At 33.1% G+C, this 20,974-nt stretch overlaps 1 protein-coding gene across 3 annotated transcripts in view; it reads right to left on the reverse strand.

Moving 5' to 3' along the window:
* Positions 1 to 1,816: 1,816 nt before the first annotated feature.
* The window catches only part of LOC127862111 (protein patched homolog 1-like), a 56,827-nt gene continuing 37,669 nt past the window's right edge, over positions 1,817 to 20,974 (reverse strand). For all 3 annotated transcript variants that reach the window (XM_052401090.1, XM_052401089.1, XM_052401088.1), the window contains exons 16-22: positions 19,315 to 19,452; positions 18,821 to 18,963; positions 10,140 to 10,239; positions 9,007 to 9,318; positions 8,609 to 8,711; positions 7,094 to 7,234; positions 1,817 to 6,702 (exon numbers count right to left, since the gene is read on the reverse strand). In XM_052401090.1, the coding sequence (XP_052257050.1) occupies positions 7,143 to 7,234; positions 8,609 to 8,711; positions 9,007 to 9,318; positions 10,140 to 10,239; positions 18,821 to 18,963; positions 19,315 to 19,452 (888 nt within the window). In that variant the 3' untranslated portion in view covers positions 1,817 to 6,702; positions 7,094 to 7,142. The remainder of the gene's footprint in view (positions 6,703 to 7,093; positions 7,235 to 8,608; positions 8,712 to 9,006; positions 9,319 to 10,139; positions 10,240 to 18,820; positions 18,964 to 19,314; positions 19,453 to 20,974) is intronic.

The raw sequence follows: 20,974 nt of genomic DNA on the forward strand, positions 1-20,974 counted from the left end.
GCTTTGACAACCACTTCTCGAGCATGTCACGCCTTATATACTTTCATCAAAGTACCTTCTTTTAATGCCAAAAAAGTGCATAATTGTCGTTTAGGGGGTCCAGGGAGGCGAAGCCCCCCCCCCCCCCGGAAGCTTCACGATTTTAATGATTTTGAAGGCTTTGACAACCACTTCTCGAGCATGTTAAGCCTTATATAGTTTCATCAAAGTACTTTCTTATAATGCCAAAAAAGTGCTTAGTTTATAGTTTGGGGGGTCCAGGGGGCGAAGCCCCCCGGAAGCTCCACGATTTTAGTGATTTTGAAGGCTTTGACAATCACTTCTCGAGCATGTCACGCCTTATATACTTTCATCAAAGTACTTTCGTATAATGCTAAAAAAGGAAAGTTTATCGTTAAGGGGGTCTAGAGGGGCGAAGCCCCCCGGAATCTTCACGATTTTAGTGATTTTGAAGGCTTTGACAACCACTTCTCGAGCATGTCACGCCTTATACACTTTCATCAAAGTACCTTCTTATAATGCCCAAAAAGTGCATAGTTTATAGTTTTGGGGGTCCAGGGGGGCGACCCCCCCGGAAGCTCAACGATTTTAGTGATTTTGCAGGCTTTGACAACCACTTCTCGGGCATGTCACGCCTTATATACTTTCATCAAAGTACCTTCGTATAATGCCAAAAAATGAATAGTTTAACGTTAAGGGGGTCTAGAGGGGCAAAGCCCCCCCCGGAAGCTTCACGATTTTAGTGATTTTGAAGGCTTTGACAACCACTTCTCGAGCATGTCACGCCTTATATACTTTATATACATCAAAGTACCTTATTATAATGCCAAAAAGTGCATAGTTTATAGTTTTGGGGGTCCAGGGGGGCAAAGCCCCCCGGAAGCTCCACGATTTTAGTGATTTTGAAGGCTTTGACAAATTTAAATAGGTAATTTAGATCTAGTTCAGTGTAAAACATCAAATGAATTTACTTTACTTTGGAGATTTTAGGGTGGCGTACGCCGCGTCCGCCCCTCCCTGGATCCGCCTATGAATCTTGACAACTCCCCAGCCGGCCTTCCAACTGGTAAAGCCACATGAGTCCCCATTAAAATATATGCACTAGCAGGACCATACAAACACCCAACCAGTAAGTAAGATTGACTAGTCTCAAACAATGAACTGCTTCTCTGTATAAAGTGTGTGCTAAGTAAAACATGACGGCTTTCTAGGGACACATAGTTAAGTGTTCTGGTTGATTGATGTCAGGTAGCCGTCTTGATTGTGAGGCTTTACTTGAATCAACAAAGGTTGCATTCTGCAGTATTATATTATATTCATATAAGCTCTTCAGTTAAATATCAACCTGTCCAGTGAATTGAACATTAGATAAAATTTTGTTTGAAAACTACAAGTACCATACTTAAGTTTACAATATGGTAAAATTTTATTAGTAACACACATTCTAATCCCACCAACTTAAGACTTGTGCAGACGGAAGTATTTCAATGCATACATTCAATTCATATTAAAATGGTGTAAGTTCTAATTAAAGTAATCTAAATTTAGTTCATTGAATCGTTTCCTTTTGTATAAAAAAGATCTGTCAGATTTGGTTATCGCAATCATTATTAACACCAAATTCAATGCGTTTTTTAAAGCCTGGTCGGTGAGATGTCTATTAGTAACAATTCCTACAAAGATAATTCTTTTTGTGTGAAAGTATTTGACACATTGAAAGTTAAAGCAATTTACTTAAAGGCGCTTCAGGAATAATCTTCCCTTTTATGGTCATACATTATGCAAATTCCAGTAAAAATACAACAAACACTGAATGCATTTTTTAAACATTTTTATTTTCATCATTTTGAATTTTTAATGTATTAAAGCCCATATCTGGGCGAATGAACCCAATACTAGCTCGATATTAGAGCAGTAACATTCTGTACATCAAAGTCAATACTAGCTCCATATTAGAGCAGTAACATTCTGAACATCAAAGTCAATACTAGCTCGATATTAGAGCAGTAACATTCTGAACATCATAGTCAATACTAGCTCGATATTAGAGCAGTAACATTCTGTACATCAAAGTCAATACTAGCTCGATATTAGAGCAGTAACATTCTGTACATCAAAGTCAATACTAGCTCGATATTAGAGCAGTAACATTCTGAACATCATAGTCAATACTAGCTCGATATTAGAGCAGTAACATTCTGTACATCATAGTCATATGCGTTCAATACACAACAGACAAAATCACAGCCATTTCAATATGAAACCAGAAACTCACTTTCTTTAATTTCAGTATAATTGTCTTATTCTACATTTGAAAACATATATTCCATCTTATAAGAATATTTTAGTCTTGTCAACATTAAACAAATTAATTCCAGATTATCTATTAGGTTAGATAAAAGATTGAATGGAATAAAATGCCCGATATTTAGCTGAAAACTCCACATTTAACCAAATAAAACATTGTATAAAACACTTACATTATTTAGTAAATACCAGATTGTAACTTCTTAATCAATTTTGTTTCACAAAAGGGCATGGCATTTCATTATAAATGTAAATATATTCAAATTACAATTCTGTATTAATAGTAATTGTCAAAATAGAAAACACCGACAAATTATAGAATGAAACAGAAATAACACACAAACAAATGCAAAATTCCCTGACGGAGAGGAAAACAGGAAGTATGGAAAATATAATATCAATAATGTCAAAGAATACCCTGTTAAAACAACTGGACATTTGCAAAAATGGCCTTTATAAAATGTATACATAATACCTATTCATTTTTATGACTATTGAATATTTTATCTTTACAGAACAATCAATCATGTAATTTCAGATAAAGACAAGTTGTTTTCATACACTTTTGACAGTATGTCACACATGTAAAATCTGTTTCATTGATGCTGTTCTGGACATGTAAATATAAATAAGTCATGCTCTGTAAAAAGGGGGTTTAATGCATGTGCGTTAAGTGTGGTCCCAGATTAGCCTGTGCAGACTGACACTTTCCGCCTAAACTTGTTTTTCGGTGAAAAGAGATTTTCTTGAAACAAAAAATATCACAAAAGCATAAAGTGTCGACCCTGATTAGCCTGTGCAGACTGCACACGTTAATCTGGCATGACGCTTTACGCATATGCATTTTACACCTTTTTCACAGACCAGGGCCCAAATAAAACTTTCTACAACTCAAAACTAAAATTGTTTCTTTCATTTAAAATGATTCTGGGTTTGATTTTTTTATTTTTTCTCATATAAAAATGTGATACAAATATAAATCTTTCTCAACACGTTACTTAGCCACCTAGTACATATACCTACCCGGTAGAAGGTTAGTATGAAATGGTCAAATATGCAGAGTTGTTGGTTGAGAACAATAAGTTAACATTGTGTCAGATGTCTGGACTGGAATTGTGAAGAAAGTAACTGGCCACTATACAATTTACATGTACACAATCACATCTGATATTTATACAAAATATAATCCTGATGGTGGAAATTCAGTCAGTCAGTTTTCTTTGCTTCTGCTATCGATTTCATGACAAGTGTTAAACAATATTTGTACTTTTTGAGAAAACTCTTGGGTTTGTCAACCGTTAAATATTTTATATAAAAATGAGAATGAAAACCAATAATTATTAACTTACATTAAAAAAGTAAGAGATAATAATGAATTGCATATAAAACTTTACATACATTAAGAAAAAATGAGGTAACATTGTATAGCTAAATAGCAATACTTAAAATCTGATAAAGCTGTAGATGCTTAAATTACAACCTAGACAAAGTAAACACAAATAAAATACTTTTTCAAAATATTGAGAAAAAATAGATTCATTAGATCATTTCATGCTTTTTTTCTCCACCCTGGCAAAATTCCAATGGTCAATTTTTGCTGTAAATTCTTTGCAAAACCTAACATGAGTGATAAAAGTACATTTTACAATGTGTTATAACACCCAGCTTCAATGAAATGATTTCATAGAAAAAATGCATGATATTGAAATCTATGGTATAAGATAATTTATCTTTGGTAGAAGGAAAATACGAGTACTCAGATAATAAATGCCATGTGATATTTCCATTGAAAATATTAAAGTGCTTCAATACATTTCTGTGCGTAGCAAAGACATAATTAAACGTTTCCTGAGATTTAAAAAAAAAATGAGTAAAATAATTCTTTGGTAGAATTGTATACCCTGCGTTGCTCCAATAGATAATTTGTATTATCAGTTTCATTAATTGTCACATTCGAATGAATTTCTAATTTTGTTTCCATTGCCTTCACACAAATTAATAAGATATTAATCATGTTATGTTTTTAAAAAGTGAAATATGTCACCATACATGATTTGATAAGCATATGATAGCTGCTCATCATATAATAGTAACATGCATAGAAATGTTGCTTTATAAAGGACACTGTTTTTGCTCACATTCAAACATAATACTAATTTGAATATGTTTTCAGGAAATCATACAATCGTGCTGACACAATCAATATACTGTTACAGCATTATCTATGAGGTATTTGAATGATATAATATGAGAAAATAAGTATCATCATCTACAGGATACCAGACTTTTCATGCATATGCAAATACAGTACGCATACAGAAAATGCAACTTTTTTCAGGTCAATTAACATGTCAATGTTTTCCAAAATAGCACTCTGTAAATACATAGCACTTTTTTTCAAGACGTTTATAACAATGTCTTTTATATAACAACTAACATTATCTTAAAAATACAGCAACACATAAATAGCATTACACAAAACCTGTTTCATGTTGTAACATATGTCAACAGAGAATTTGTGTCAATAAATATGATTGTATAGATGAATTCTAAAGATAAAGCACGGTTCTCATAGTATTTACAGTTAATGAATGAACTGAACATGTTCATACAATTATTGAACTGCTGAAAAACGGTCACATTTGTACTCAGTAAAAATTTGATGATTTATTATGTTGTCTAACAACAAACAATTGTCAAACTTCCCTAAATAAACTTTTTCTTTGTATTAAATTAATTCATTGTTGTATCCATGTGTAAGCTCAATGAACATGTTCCCAAATTATACAGTGCACAGAAAATCCATTACATACAAAAACAGATTATATGTAGACATACAAGACAGAATTTGAATGGTTTTTACAAAAATGCATGAACAAAATACCCGTACAAAACACTGGTTCATAAACTAGTTAAGAATAGTCATGGTTAGTCTTTATACTGCATCACAATTCATGAACGTAACATATATATATAAATGTAGTGCAATCTTGAAAGCACATTTATTTACACTTATTTTCATTCATTTAAATATTTAGCTAAAATAAATGCTTCAAAACCACAGGGCACAAGTAAAATACTAATGACACAAATAACTGACAATGAAGCTTGATAATGAAGTTTTAAAAGAAAGAAACCTTCTATATACCTTTTAGATACATTATCATGGACACAGTAGCTGTCATTGTTATGACTTGAACATTTAAATACATATTTAACAACAGCCTATGATTTTAACTTTCCAGATTACTAACTTGAATGTCAACTAGTCTGCTAATGTTCTAATTATTAACTGATGGTTAAAAAAAAGTTCACTTGTAAGTAAAATTCTGAGAGGATTTTTTTTAAATGCTGCTACATTATTTGGATCACATGAACGTCTAAATTAAAACTGTGCATACATAATAACAACCTTAACTGAGAAATATTACAATATATCAATTTAATTTCTAGGATTTCTTGAAATGCATACAGCGAAATATGTTTAAAAGTTAGAAAAAATCTATCAGCAATATGATAATAAATTCACTGCATATTGATCCAAAACAAGAAATCTTGCATGAACAAATACTGCAGCAAATAATGAAGTATACACAATCATGAATGTCCAAAACAGCCCTGAATAGTTTTGCCAGACTTATATAGCTGCCTTTGGCGACCAATAGTTCTGCATAATCAATCTTTCAACATATAAATAACAAATTATACAGAACAAAATATCACAATGAAAATATCCTGCAAAGGGGCGTCTCTGGCTTACATAAAGTCTTCAACATTCCTGACAACTAATTTCACACAAAACATGTCCGATATACATGGTTTATAGACTTTGCATGTTTGCACTAATAATGATGTGATTTTATTGTACTATCTAAGGTAACACATGGTTTTAAATTTTTAATTAGAATGTTCATTGTTGGTGAATACAAACGAAAGACATTAAACTATGAAGAACCAAGCTTCATAGTGTATTCTTCTGTTGAACTTTCAATCTCCAACTTGCTACCTATTGCTTAGGCACACACAATACTCTCTAGTTGTTCAGAGCAAAATGAAGGTGCATCCATCAATCTCATTCTGCATTATGCCATATGTCCACAAGTCTCTTTCCAATGTTTCATATTTATTGGCACAGTCCTTGATAGATTCTGTGAAAAGTGTTAGCTATTCTCGAATTACCATCAATCCTTGGCGTTTTTTTTTTACAATATAATGCTTATGCTTATGACAACTCTAACGAGGAAGTCACAGTGTGCCACCTCTGATGTAGGATTTTGTAAGAGTCCTGTCTCTTCATGATGAACCACAATTAAATACTGATACTGAATTCATGTTATAAATTATAATGCTATAGTACATGAGTATTGCACAGCAGCCCAACACTTCCAGCCACGTCTGAAACAGAAAAAACAGTCCGTTTGTTTTAACTTTTCCAGATCAAATATTTTGTATTCTAAATACATTTCACTTATCATGTCTTCTTTGCTTATGTTTGTTATCAAATCATAAATGCTTCCAATAATATATTAATCTATAAAATTGAAGATTGGAGAAGAACTTTGTTAACACTACAGAACTAAATGTTTATATCATAACTGGCCTACCAGACCAACAATTCAACTACATGTATTATGTTTGAGATTTTCTCCTTTTATTACTAATACAATAATAAAATATTTAATTCTGATCTGACCAATATAACGATATTGACACATACTGGTTATGTATGTTTAGTAATGAAAGGTATAAGGTTTATCCAGTGAATTCCCACTTCATTTGTTATTACCTCCTCGAAGTCTGCCTGGAACTCCACTCAGCCAAGACGTCATGTGAAGTTAGGAGCTGCTTGAACTTGAGGACTCTGAATCGCTGTCTGTGTCGTCCTTCCGTCGCCGCCGTTTGTATTCATGTGAATCTGGCACTGTGCCTACAAAACAGAATTTAAAATATTTAGCTTACTGCAGATATTTATTTGTATCCAATTTCTGAGGAAATACTCTTGCCATTGTAAAAGGCTAAGTTTGAAGCTAGCTATTTTCATAATTAAACAAGCACCGCTTTCAAGCCATATATTTGACCTTTGACCTTGAAAGATGACCTTGACCTTTCACCACTCAAAATGTGCAGCTCCATGAGATACACATGCATACAAAATATGAAGTTGCTATCTTCAATATTGCAAAAGTTATGACCAATGTTAAAGTTTTGAGACAGAATGACCAACACAGACAATGACAGACACATTCAATGACAGACAGACGGGCCAAACCCGATCATTCGATCCGGGGGCATAAAAAAGTGAGAGACAATAACATTTTAACTATAAATTATATTTCAAGGCAAACTTGATTGACATAAACACAAATATGCCAGCTTTGTCATAAACAAATAATCTTGAACAATGAAATTTGAACCTTTGAGAAACGTATCTGTAAGAAAAGTCTAAATATTAATATTTTTGCACAAAACATATCAATTCCGAACATTGCAAAATAGTGTGATGATGCCTGTAGTAAAATATCAAAGACCTCTAAAGATAATTAGGGACGGCTTTTACCACAAACTGGATTTACAGTTAAAGAAACTTTCTTCAAACCAAAAATACAATAGCATCAGAAAGTTTTATTTGGTTCATCCTGATCCAGGATGACACTTTATGAACAAGCATTACAATAGGCTGTATAAGCTGGACATATTTTTTCCTATTTCATATTGTATTACATACGTCCTAGTACATGTGTCCTATTACCTTTGTCCTATGAGTTATGTCCCTATTACATGTGCCCCTTTAATTATGTCCCTATTACATGTGCCCTGTTACATGTGCCCAAATACTTATGTCCTATTACTTATGTCATATTACATGTATCCTATTACATGTGCCCTAATACATATGTCCTATTACATGTGTCCTATTACATGTGTCCTATTACATGTGTATTATTACACATGTCCTATGATTTATGTCCTATTACATGTGCCCTATTACAAATGTCCCTATTACATGTGTCCTATTACATATTTCCGATTACATGTATCCTATTACATGTGCCCTTCTACATGTGTCATATTACACGAGTCCTATAACATATGGCCTATTACATGTGTCCTATTACATATGTATTATTACATGACTGTGTCCTATTACATGTGTCCTATTACATATGTTCTATTACATGTGTCCTATAACATGTGTTCTATTACATATGTCCTATGTCATGTGCCCTTTTACATGTGCCCTTTTACATGTGTCCTATTAAATGTTGTTTAACATGTGTCTTCTGAGATGTTGTATTCTCACCTGGTATAGGAGTGTGGACTTCCACCTTCACCGTTGCTGTGGCCTTGACCCGAGTCACATGGTGGGTGGGGGGAGTGGATAGCATTGTCCCTTGTGTGGAGCTCTGAAACAACAACACATAAATGTTATAAAAAAGAAGCCAAAGAGAATGCTCTCAAATGAAGATTTAAATCAACAGTGTCATATTTAAGTATATACATGTATTAAGAATAAGATAACGTGTCAAATTAAAATAGCATGTTTTACAATAAAAACACTTGCAAAATTAAATTAGGAAAATACTTATTCTGTTCAATGGTTGTACTTGTCTTCCATGATATTCATTTTTTATACACTCTACAAAATTCATATAAAAATCTCATATTCCTACTTTGTGAATCATGTCTACATAAACTCACATTTCTACTTTGTGAACTATGTCTACTACTGGTGTCGTCTGCCATTTTATGTGCCGTCTGCTGCCCGCTGCGACCATCCTTCGGTATGGACGTTTCCACGACGACTTCAGGCTGCACAACAATCTCTGTAGAGGAGTACTGGGAAGGTTCTTCGGTGATGGTTGTCAGTGAAATATCCGATGGGATTCTTCGAGGAAATTTCATTTTTCTACTCGACCGAGTGGCACGTACCGGCAGGTTTCTAATTCTAGCCTTGGGTGATGCTTCTGGCGAAGGTGTGGGGATTCGGTCTGTGTCTTTCTTTGGACGAACCTTAAATAAAACAAAAGTCACAATGCTGAGAACTTCAGAATATTAGTAAAGAATAATAAAATAAGCTGACTGAATAAGAATAACACGACATGTAACTGCAACCATTAGGCATACAGCAATTTTTACATATCATGAACATCCTTAATAATATATCAATTATAATATTATATGATGTCCTTCAAGGACAAAGAAATGATGAAGAATGTCAATAAAATGTGCGAAAATCTATAATGATCATGGATAAGTCAATTACAGTAGACCCCATGTTGCATACAGAACTAAAAGCAAAGCAGTATGACTGTACCGTTATTTTTCAGGAATATTGATGTACTATGCATTAAGTGTAGATCATGAAAATGACTGCGTTTGAAAATGCAATGTTCAGTGGACAGAATCAATTTTGCAAAGAGAAATTCTGCTTAAGTTATCACATAATGCTGCCTCAGGTGGTGAAGGTCTTTTCACTTCAAAACACCAACTATAAATTATTCTGGAACAAAACTCTTTAACCCTGTCACTTAAGAAACAAAGTGAGCATGGCTATATATAACCAGCATAAAACCAGAACAGCTTGCGAGAAACGCGCATTCTGTTCAGGTTTTATGTTTATATAAGCGTTAGAAATGAAGCCTTTAAAAGGCAAATCTTGTAAGAAAGATCTTTTAATTCAATTTGATTTTCTACATGACTTCTAACATATTTACATGCACATCTGAGTAGTAAAAGGAAAATGCAGCATTAGACGCAGAAGAAATCTTCACTTTTTAAATGAAAACAATGGCATATTTGGTAACAGCACTCTATAACCGTAAGACGCGCACCTCTGACGGGGGTCCACAGATGGACAGCAGTACAGGCAGCAGCAGCAGTCCATTGAGTAGACCAATCAGCACCAGGGCAGTCAGCACAATGAAGAAATACCTGCATATACAGAAACATACAGACCATAAAGAGCCTGATAGTTAACACAAGTTTAACCCATTTATGCCTAGCCTCTAGAAAAAAAGGCCTTGGCAAACAGATGCATGATGCGGCGTCTCATCAGGGTCTGCGATGTTTGCTTATAGGAATTTCTGTAAGAAATATTCTAAATATAGATAATAAATATACCAGACATCCCTAATTTTGGAAATAAATTGATCCAATTTAGAAGGATGGGAGAGTCCACAAGGCATAAATGGATTAATATTAAGTTTTTGTGGAAGAAAATAGATGAGTGACTTAAACTGCGAGAAGGAAGCTACATTCTTTCAGAACAAGAAGGTGTATGCAGATTTTTCATATAACTTAAACAACAAGTTTCTGGGGCACATGTCATTCTATTTATATGACTTTAATACACAGCAGCGTTCCACATAAACTTTCTGAATACTGATGAGAGATGAAGCAATTATGAAATAGACATTAATAGCCCAATAACTGCCTGTCAACCAAAGTGATCTGCAGATTCTATCTATTGGCTGATACCTTGACTTGAAGCATAGATGCCAAAACATAAACCAGAATTTAGGTAATCAAGAAATCAACGAAATCTAAAAATGTTTTGCTATTCAGCAAACGGGTGGTCTTATGTTTTTATTACAGCTTGTGTCCATCAAAGTCTATCAGTGTAAACAGTGTGTGATGATAAATATGTTGCATAAAAAGTAGGGCTTCTCATAACTTCATTCTATCCCCTCCTGAAATGCCTAGCCATCAAACCAAACAAATCTGGCAGAATGAGGCTTTCTTCTAACAGACTTTGCTTTGTCCTTCACTGTTCTTGCCTCCCATAGATCATAAGAAAAACAAAGAATATCTCTTGTATTACAAACCCTCATTTGAAGACCTCCCATAAATTGTCTTGTTATCTATCTTGATTAATTTGTTGAGTAGACAAGTGAATGGCAGCTAAATAGAATGTTGTATTTCAGCCAAGAGAAGCACCAACTTTTGTAGACATTTTGTCTGACAATGTACAGAACGTTAGAACTGGCATTACCTTTACTGGAATCTCTCATCTACTGAACATATCCAGCAAATAATTGATCTGTATTTTTTATGTGCATAGCTTTAGTTAAGTTAAAGTACGCAATAACACTATAAAGAATATGTATTTCAACAATACAATATAATGACATAATTTTGAATTTTGTATAGAAATAGACATAAAGCCACAACAAGAAACTGTAAATATGTCATAAATCATTTCCAACATTTTATCCATGTAATCGCTTAAGAGACACATACTTAAATACAAGAAATAATAAATCTTTCCCTAATATTTTTAAGCCAAGATAGACAAAAAGTTCCTGGGAGTCAACTAGAAACACAATTACCTCCCTTAATTATATGTATTGTTGGAATTTAAAGAATGAGAACTTGCTGGCATAAACTGTCACACCAGACTGTCAGAAATAATGCAGAGCATCATGACCTTCCACAAAGATCATAACCACCTGATTGCTGAATAAGAGAGAAAATTGCAAACTGTTCTACACATCAGAACCTATTGTCATATGTAAAAAAGCAGGGTTTTGTATCTTCCGGGTAACAAAAATAGGAATATAATATAAGGAAACAATCACATTGATTATTCCAAAATCCTGCTGATTTTGTCCTTTAGCTCAGCTTTAATTTAAAAACTTTGATGTTAGTCTTGCTATGTTTGCAACTAAAAACTTGAACTTTTACCTCTCCATATGATAAGCTCATTATTTCATGTGTTACACCTTTACTACTTAGATACATATTCAACCCTTTACCAGTTAGATAGGTATTTAACCCTTTACCACTTAGATACGTATTTAACCCTTTACCAGTTAGATAGGTATTTAACCCTTTACCACTTAGATACGTATTTAACCCTTTACCACTTAGATACGTAGTTAACCCTATTCCACTTAGATACGTATTTTGACGCATTTGTAGTCCCTTTCAAATTTAACTTTAATTAAAGACTTGTCTTACTTGGTTAAAGTTTTAAAGGCTTCAATTCCAACCCTTAGATACTGATGAGCAGCAAACTGCATAAAACCTGAACAGTCTGCAAGTTACTGTTCTGGTTTTATGCTGTTTACACAGAGCCATTTTTACTTAGCTTCTAAGTGGGAAAGGGTTACAAAGAATGCTCATTTGAATTTCCAAACTCTGGGATTCAGTGGAGCTACAAACAGAAAATGGGAATCTGGATTAATAAACAAATTATTTCCTTACATAAACATGATGCCTGGAAGAACTAGCATAATAAACAGTGGATGCATAATCACACAGTTTAACTCCCAGATGTCCAAGGGAAGAAGGCCCTAGTATTGAAGATAACTATTTGTTTGCAGTTCTCTTACCATGAAACTTTGGCACAAGTTTCCACAAGAGATATCATGTCTTTAAAAAAAATCTTCCTTATCTAAGAAAATGGAACTTGCTTTAAATACTGGAAAAGTGAAAAGTTTTAAATATGTACCCCTGAATATGTGTTTTTTAACTACCAAATTTACTGCTGCTCACAAATATTTTATTAGATTGGCCCAAGCAAATCCAGACCAAGAAACAGCAAACCTCTTTTTATACAACCTCTCTGTTTTAACATGCATCCCAGACCCACAGAGTATTGAATGTACATCCATCTTACTCTAAACAAGACAGTGTAACACAGGCAAGGCTTATCAGACCTACAGAGATGGGCTGGGGAATGAGGCAGATTACCAAACATAAATGCTGGGGATTCTAATCTGCCCTATCTCCCTGATATCTTTGTTTATCTTGCCATAGGCCTGTAGGAAGCATAGGAGAAGTTGAATACTTCTTTACTACTTTGTGGTCTCCACTGTGGATGTCACGTCAAGTGCAATTTTAATGCTGATGTTTGATGGGGCGCGAAACGCAGAACCAAACAGAGGATGTTATGTTCAGGCCTCTCATGTCCACAAAGTTCATTCAAAAATCACAAAACAGTGCAATTAATTGCTGACATAATATCTTTTTCTTTTACAGATTTAAAGAGCTAAAACAATAATTAAATGAATATTGTCATGAACCTTTCACAAAGTTTTAAATTAGATTACTTATTATGACGACTAATCCTGTTTTATTTCATAAGAAGAAAAGAAACTTAAATTCACGTGCATAAACAGCCAAACATAAACTCGAATGCACATCTTTCAATTTTCCATCAAAATAAAAAGAAGAAGCAAACAACCAGGAGCACTATACACAGTAATAAAACTGTTAGGTTGTAAACGTGTCAGATAGAAACTGCTTGTAGAGATCTGTTCTACCAACATCTTCCTGACGGTTTCCATAATTCTGTGCAAATCACCTTGAAAAATAGTGCAGAAAATGTCTAAACATAATTTTCAATTACAATTTTTTTAGTTTTACAATTCAGGGCTATTACAGATTTACTGCAAAATCATCATTGAAATAAATCAACGTCAAATTTGATTTGTCAAAAGAGCCCCCTATCAGTCAAATTCATTGCAGAATCCAATTGAAGTACTTGAAAATTTAATGAAGTTGTCTATTATCAAGTCAAATCTAACTGACGCTTTTAACATAGAACACAAATTTTAATGGACGGATCAGCTTCTTATCTCATTTCCACTTTTCTATTTATCTAAAAAACATAAATCTTTGAGAAAACAAATTTTTAATAAAACAACCAATATGCATGTGGTTTTGTTTAAATGAATAATGTACAAAAATGTTTTGTCAAGGTTACAAGGATAATGATGTTTGTGAATATTAAAATAAAGATAGGTTTTTATGAATTCCTTTTTTTCACATTCTATATTTCATTTGAATGGAATTAACTAAAATATAATAAGTGAAATATTTTTATTGCAGTGACCTCCCTTTCATTATTCAAACAGTACACAATTTACTGACTAGCAGATTTAAGACCTACATTCAATCTTATTAATACAAACAACAACATTTTCTCCAGTGACACATTAATTATGCTAATATAACTCATAATTTTAATACGGTATCATTCAATGAAATATATCATACCAGCTTGTTTCCAATGAGTAAAATATTCGCTATTGAGGTAACATTTACAAATGTTAATTTCAACAACTTGTAAGCATGAAAAGACTGTATGACTTGAAAATAAGAACAAATTATAAAGACTTAAAATAACTGAGGCAATAAGTTTCAAGCAAAGCCAACAAAATAAACATCTTTCATCATAAACCTAAAAATCCCAACTTATTTCGTTCAAATAATCTTTTACCAAAATCAATCTTTTCTATGTGTACATAAATTTCTCAAAAGATCTCTGCAGGCAGAAATTATTTTATTCACATGTATACAATATTAACATGGCCTAAATTCCCAATAACCATTTGGGTGGTCTAAAAATTCAGCGCCTCAGATTAAACATACATTGGGCACAAATATGACAGGCTAAAACCATTGAGGCTGTGTAGTATAGCGTGAGGAGGCCTAGTTTTATGGTTTGAATAATCTGAGACATGAAACAGTGTCCCCCCCTCGCGGAAATAAACATCCATATAAAAACATTAAGTATTATACTTGTTTTATGTTGGGAAGAGGTCAGTTAAGATACAGGTACATGTAGAAAGAAAATATTATTTGTTGTTTCGCATCAAATGCGTCAATTGCCACTACACAATACCTACTTATGTCCTAGAAGGTTGATCCTTGTTTACCAAAATAATTTGTTTTTTATTATTTGTGGTTATTTGTTTTGCTTTATTTTTAATTACTTTAATAATTGATTTTCATTGAATGATAATATTTTGTAATGTCCTCAATAGTTTTATATTGAAATAAAAATGTTGTAGAGGTATTTAAATAATTTAATTATTCTTCTCTTCAAAAGAGTTTTATAAGCAATTATCCACTTGTTCCTCAATTGCAAAACTACAAGTTAACAATATTCTTAGTAACAAAAACTTTAGAATACACACCCAGAGGGTTATGTTCGTGCTACAAAAACAGTTGCACTAATATACGATGACAAATATATTTCCAGACAAACAATAAAAGCAAAGGTTAACAGGGAAAACTAGTTTGAGGAGTTAAGTGATACAGAATATGGTGGCAATATTGCCACGTTCTTTACAGCTCTTGTCTTGTGTTTATTACAGAACTAATCCTAGAGAATGTTCCAGCAATTTCAAGAATTTGCCACCAATAACACCCTACTCAGGATTACTATTGTGTTGGTAGCTGTGCTTATTCTGATGAAGTTGTTCATTATATCAAGAGGGTCATGTTTTTAGTGGGTTGTTTTTCTCCCGGTTGTTGAATACGTTCAACAAAGCGGAGAAAATATGGAATGATTGTTCCACATCAAACCATTTGAATGCTGGGAAATTTGTCGTCTGCTAAAATGTTGTCTGCTGAATTTATAAAATTAGCATTTTCTTTGATTTTTTTTCAAAGAATACTATCAGAATAGCAAACAGTTTGAATCCTGATGAGACGCCACGATCTGTGGCGTCTCATTTAGATCCAAACTGTTTGCAAAGGCCTTCAAAATTCGGTTTCAGCACTGAAAGAGTTAATGCAATAATGTGAGATCTACTTTACAGAAAAAAGAGGTGCTTCACATTCTCTGATTATTTTTTTAACATAATTATTAAATGTCATGCGCTTGTTGCCTACACAACAATATATTTTATAGACAGAAATAAAATATGAAATGAATTTCTAGACACACATCCCAGGAGTTCACTGCCATAACTAAGAACCAACTGCATGGCCACTCTGATGAAGACCATCTAATGATCTGGGCCCGTATTCACCAAGCAATTCTTAGACTAAGTCTAAGAATAAAGAATATTCTTTAAATTGATATATTCAAGAATTTCTTTAATTTTGAGTAAAACTTGTTATTAAACACCTCTATATATGGCATTCTTCATGTAGCGCAGTTTGTCAATGACATAATTATTTAGTACCAGTGGAGGCATCTGTATAGTCAAACAATGAATGCCCTGCTCAATTGATGTAGCTTCAAACATGTCATTTGCGCAAATTGACAAGCTAAAATGTTTCAGGTGAAAGTCATTTGGTCTACATGGACAATATTATACTTCCTCCATTAGACTGAGGTACCTGGTCTCTAATTGCATGGAAATGCAGTATGACTGTGACTTTTCCAGATAAAAAGAAGATCATAGAAAATGTATTTCATAAGGTATTTCTGTCATGATTTTTGTATAAATTGTGTAACTGATTAATAAGTATTCAACTAAACAAATACATAAACTAGAAACATTCCATTAAAAAAGTTATTCTGCTACACTTATTGACCAATTTTTTTTAAATCTCCATTTGGCACGTGAAACAAAAATCCCCAGAAGAAAACAGACTGATTTCCCCACTTCAGGCCTTAACTAGGAGTAGCCGGTCTTTTTCATAGCAATGTACAGGTTATCTCATCGGCAATTACAAGCTGGGTGGTCTAACTGACACAAGAGGCCAGCCAAGGGGGGCACGTAACTCCGCACATTCCTAGCTGTGCCATAAAAACTCAAACATAGATGTCAGGGGGTGCAAGATACAATTAATGGCTGGATTGTTTACACAAAGGTGACTGGTTTTTGGGAAACAAGCTTTAAACAATCTTAAAAGCTAATGAGCGCCCAAAATGCACTCAAATAGGTCCAGTAGAATAATGTTATTTGATTGACTAAGCAATAAAGATTTTTGACAGATAAAATTTTCGACAAAATATATCAGATCAAACCGTAAAAAGCCCACCAATGTTGGTCTGAGATGTCTACATTTATTGAAAACCAGCATAAAATGTCAAAATGTGTTTGCCTCTTAGCTTAACAGAAACTGGTTCCAAGAATTTATTACAGACATTAGTCTATAATTAATGATGAAATAAAGACTGTAGCCAGCATCATATCTGTTCATTACATGGTCTGGAGAAATGTACTATTTTGTACCTCAGTTTCCCTTGTGCTTAATTAGATGTTGGAGGTTTTGAGAATGAACGCTTTGCAGGTGTATTGATATATGGAATCAGACATTTAATAATAACAAAAATTCTAGGGCCTTTTGTATTAACAATTATCTTAAAGTGGGTGTGTACTATTGTTTAAAACTTAATTAAACGAGTCTGGGTATGAGCCAGGTAATAATTAAGAGTTGTTTGAATTTTCAATAATTATATTGTTTATGTGAATTTGTTACACTTCTTGCAATGTTTTAAACAAATTTTACAAATGCTCTGAGAAAAAAATGTGATGTCACTTACAGACATTGCTATCACAACTTTGTTTAAAGTTATTGCGATCAAAATCAACAACACACACACACACACACACACAGGAAGTCACCAACATAAAGACTTCCTGTCAAGAAACACACGCTAATTTTGCTATAGTAACCACAGGCACCTGTCACCGTGTGCTTACTGGTTCACACCCTTCAAACACAACACAAGCACCAAACTGCAAACAAACCTGGACCAGTCCCGAGGCTATGTAAATTAAATGAAAACACCGCCTTTCAAATGACCCCAAAATTGCCCTTTTTTTCAAAGATTTTCATTTAATTTAGCAGTTTATTTTCAAAGAGTCTTCAGTAAACACTCACTTAGTTATTCTATGATTGATTGGTCAACAGAACAACAGACATCAAAAAGAAAATAATTCAAACAATAATGAGCTAACTATTCTTATCCAAATAGAAGATTCATTTGATATGAAAACTTTCAATAATGGTCAAGCACTTAATAATTGAAATTAAGTTTAAATTAAACACGCTTGCCAAGTTAAATGTGTACTATATGAACTCGTGATTGGACCAGTCGTACATGTCACACACTGATTGCTAACATCAGTCAGGTATTTTGTTGTTACACCTCCAGATGAACAAATCTAACAAAACTACATACAACCTAACAAGCTTCCCCAAAACAACTTGACAAGTTTGTACAAAAATGACTACATTTATTTCACATAATTCCGTCAAATAAACAATACCAATTTGCTTACAAACGCAAGACATGAGAAACCCCATTTATTACACTGCACACTTTCTGAATGTTTCTGGTTGTGTGTTCTTTTCACCAACCACCAACAAGCCAAAAACTTGCCTCCTGTTTGATATGTTTTTCCAAAAGGTAGCTATCTTACCTTCTTGAGATATGTAATCTTTAAACTTTTAAAATTGTTGTTAAGCAAATTGTAGGCTGAAATTATAATTTGAAATTATATTTGTGCATACTGTTTGCAGCCCCCTCCTCCACCAAGTCCATGTAAGGATTATGTCCATACCGACTTGCATGTCAAAGAGAAGAAATTAGGCCGCTTTCTCTTTACTGGACAATATGGATGAATGACTTAAGCCCAACAAACTATAGTTAGTCTTGTTAGTTAGTAATAATATCAAAGATTGAGACTATAATTATCTACTTTATAAAAGTCAGCTGATACACCCGTTCCAACTCGATCCTCGATAATCTTCTGTAACTGGAGCATCCATAACTTGATATTTTACAGTAGCCGATGTTCAATGAAAGTTTGCCACATACCTAACAATGAAGTCGAACTCAGCACCCGCCAGCATGATAACGCCCAGGAATGTAGAGATGCCACCATGGAACACTGGCGAGAATGTGTGCTCAAGAGCCATCGCCATGCGACTGTCACGTGTGCCAATAGATGACAAGAAACCCTGAACAACAAATAAAATAAATTGTAAAATTGAGAGAAAGTTGATGTAGTTGAAATTGATGGATTATAAAATTAGAAAAGATTTTCTTATTATATGAAAAGTTGAAACCCCACACAACCAATTAAACATTTTTTTTCAGGTAAGGAAAGTTAGTAGTTACTGTATAGCATCTTGTTGAAATTGATCATTTATAAAAGTAGAGATTTTCTTATTACAGGAAAACTTAAAAGACAAAAAATAGGAAAGCTTAATGTTTTTTGAGCATAACTTAAAACAAATAACACAGAATTATCTATGCGCGTTTCTGATCTTGCACATAAAACTATTGAATTTTTATTTGGTTCTACTCACCACAGCTAAATGCACAGTGAACTCGACGCCCATGCCAACAGTGACAATAAGAATGACGGCGGGTATTGCGCTAAGTTTCAAGCCCATGATTCCCATGAAACCAAACAGCTCGACCAGTATCAGCGTCAAAATGACAATCTAAAATACAAAATACAAATATTAACTAGAGATTTGATAAAAATTCACCAGTAATTGTTAACAGTTTGGGATGATATACAGTCTATTTTGCTGCTCATGTCCAGTTATTATCATGTTTCAGCAAAGCATTTAACTCATTATCCAAAATCATTATAAGTTGTTATATAACTTCAAATTTTAAACATTTCTGAAAACAACCAGGCACAAACTATTTGCAACTTATAAGCAGTTTGTTGCCATAAAATATCAACTGACACCTTTAATATTTGCAATCCCCCCCCCCCCCCAAAAAAAAAAATTAAGCAAAGTACAATGTATTTGCTATTAAACGCAGATCTATAAGGTATAAATAATATATTAAAAAAAACAAAAAAAAACAATGCATAGATACCTACAAGCAAAAAAGATATAAAAAAACATACATGAAATTCACAAAACTCAATTTTTTGCAAAATTGAAGTGCTACAGTCGAGAACGAGAAAAAAACCAATTCTGAGTTATCTTCAATTTAATTATATTCTGCAATATATACACAGTTTCCACAAAATTCTAATTTCAATCCTGTCATAAAATAAGACTTATTACTTTGCATTATCAGATTTTCAGGTTTATTATAGAAATAAACACACATGTTCCGGTTAAGCTGCAGATGTAAAAAAATGCTTTGAGAAACGTTTTGCAGCCCACCTACATAAACAAGAGGAAATTTGGAAGCTGACTAGGAGCCAAATAATACAAATTGAACTACACTGGCAGCTGAAATTTTAATTAATTTTTATTACAAGGAATAATGGAGGTTGCACACAACCAATGTTAAAATTGCTATGATGTAGTAAAATTTATATCATACACAATCATGCAGGGGTGTGGAAGCTATGCGACTTGCAATAATTTATTATGGATATTAATTTTCTTTCCAGACTTGGATAAGATTTATTTGTTTTTTATTTGTGAATGAAAGGAACAAGGAAGAAACAATTATTGTCTTCTGAAGAGATGCAGACAAAAATAAAGTGCACCTTTATTGCATTTGTTAATTTGTTAATAAAAGCATGATCTATCTTATGACTTAATTAAAAGATCGATATAAAATAACAATTATCATCAATGTGTCTTTAATTGATGACAAAGACAACATTAAACACAAACCCACTGCATGAAATCATTGATCATGACAAAGACATATAAACACAAACCCACTGCATGAAATCATTGAGCAATCTTCCCTGCCTATTTTCTCCAGTCACAGGAAAATATTCTATAATATACATTCATTTTTTATATATATAATTTCTCTTTTTGCCTCTAATAAAATTACCCAAGAAAAAATTAAATTGCATTGACTTACACAGGCTTTAAAATGGACTCAATAATATTTATTACATAATTAAATAACTTTCTATTGGTAGACTCAGAAAATGAATTTATTTATTATACAAATTAACTACAAAAGTTCATGACTGACATATTAGAAAATGATTTGTAAAAAATTATGAATGTCAATATGATTTTTGCTAAGAAG

This window comes from Dreissena polymorpha, chromosome 16 (assembly GCF_020536995.1).
Source record: "Dreissena polymorpha isolate Duluth1 chromosome 16, UMN_Dpol_1.0, whole genome shotgun sequence".
NCBI lineage: Eukaryota > Metazoa > Mollusca > Bivalvia > Myida > Dreissenidae > Dreissena > Dreissena polymorpha.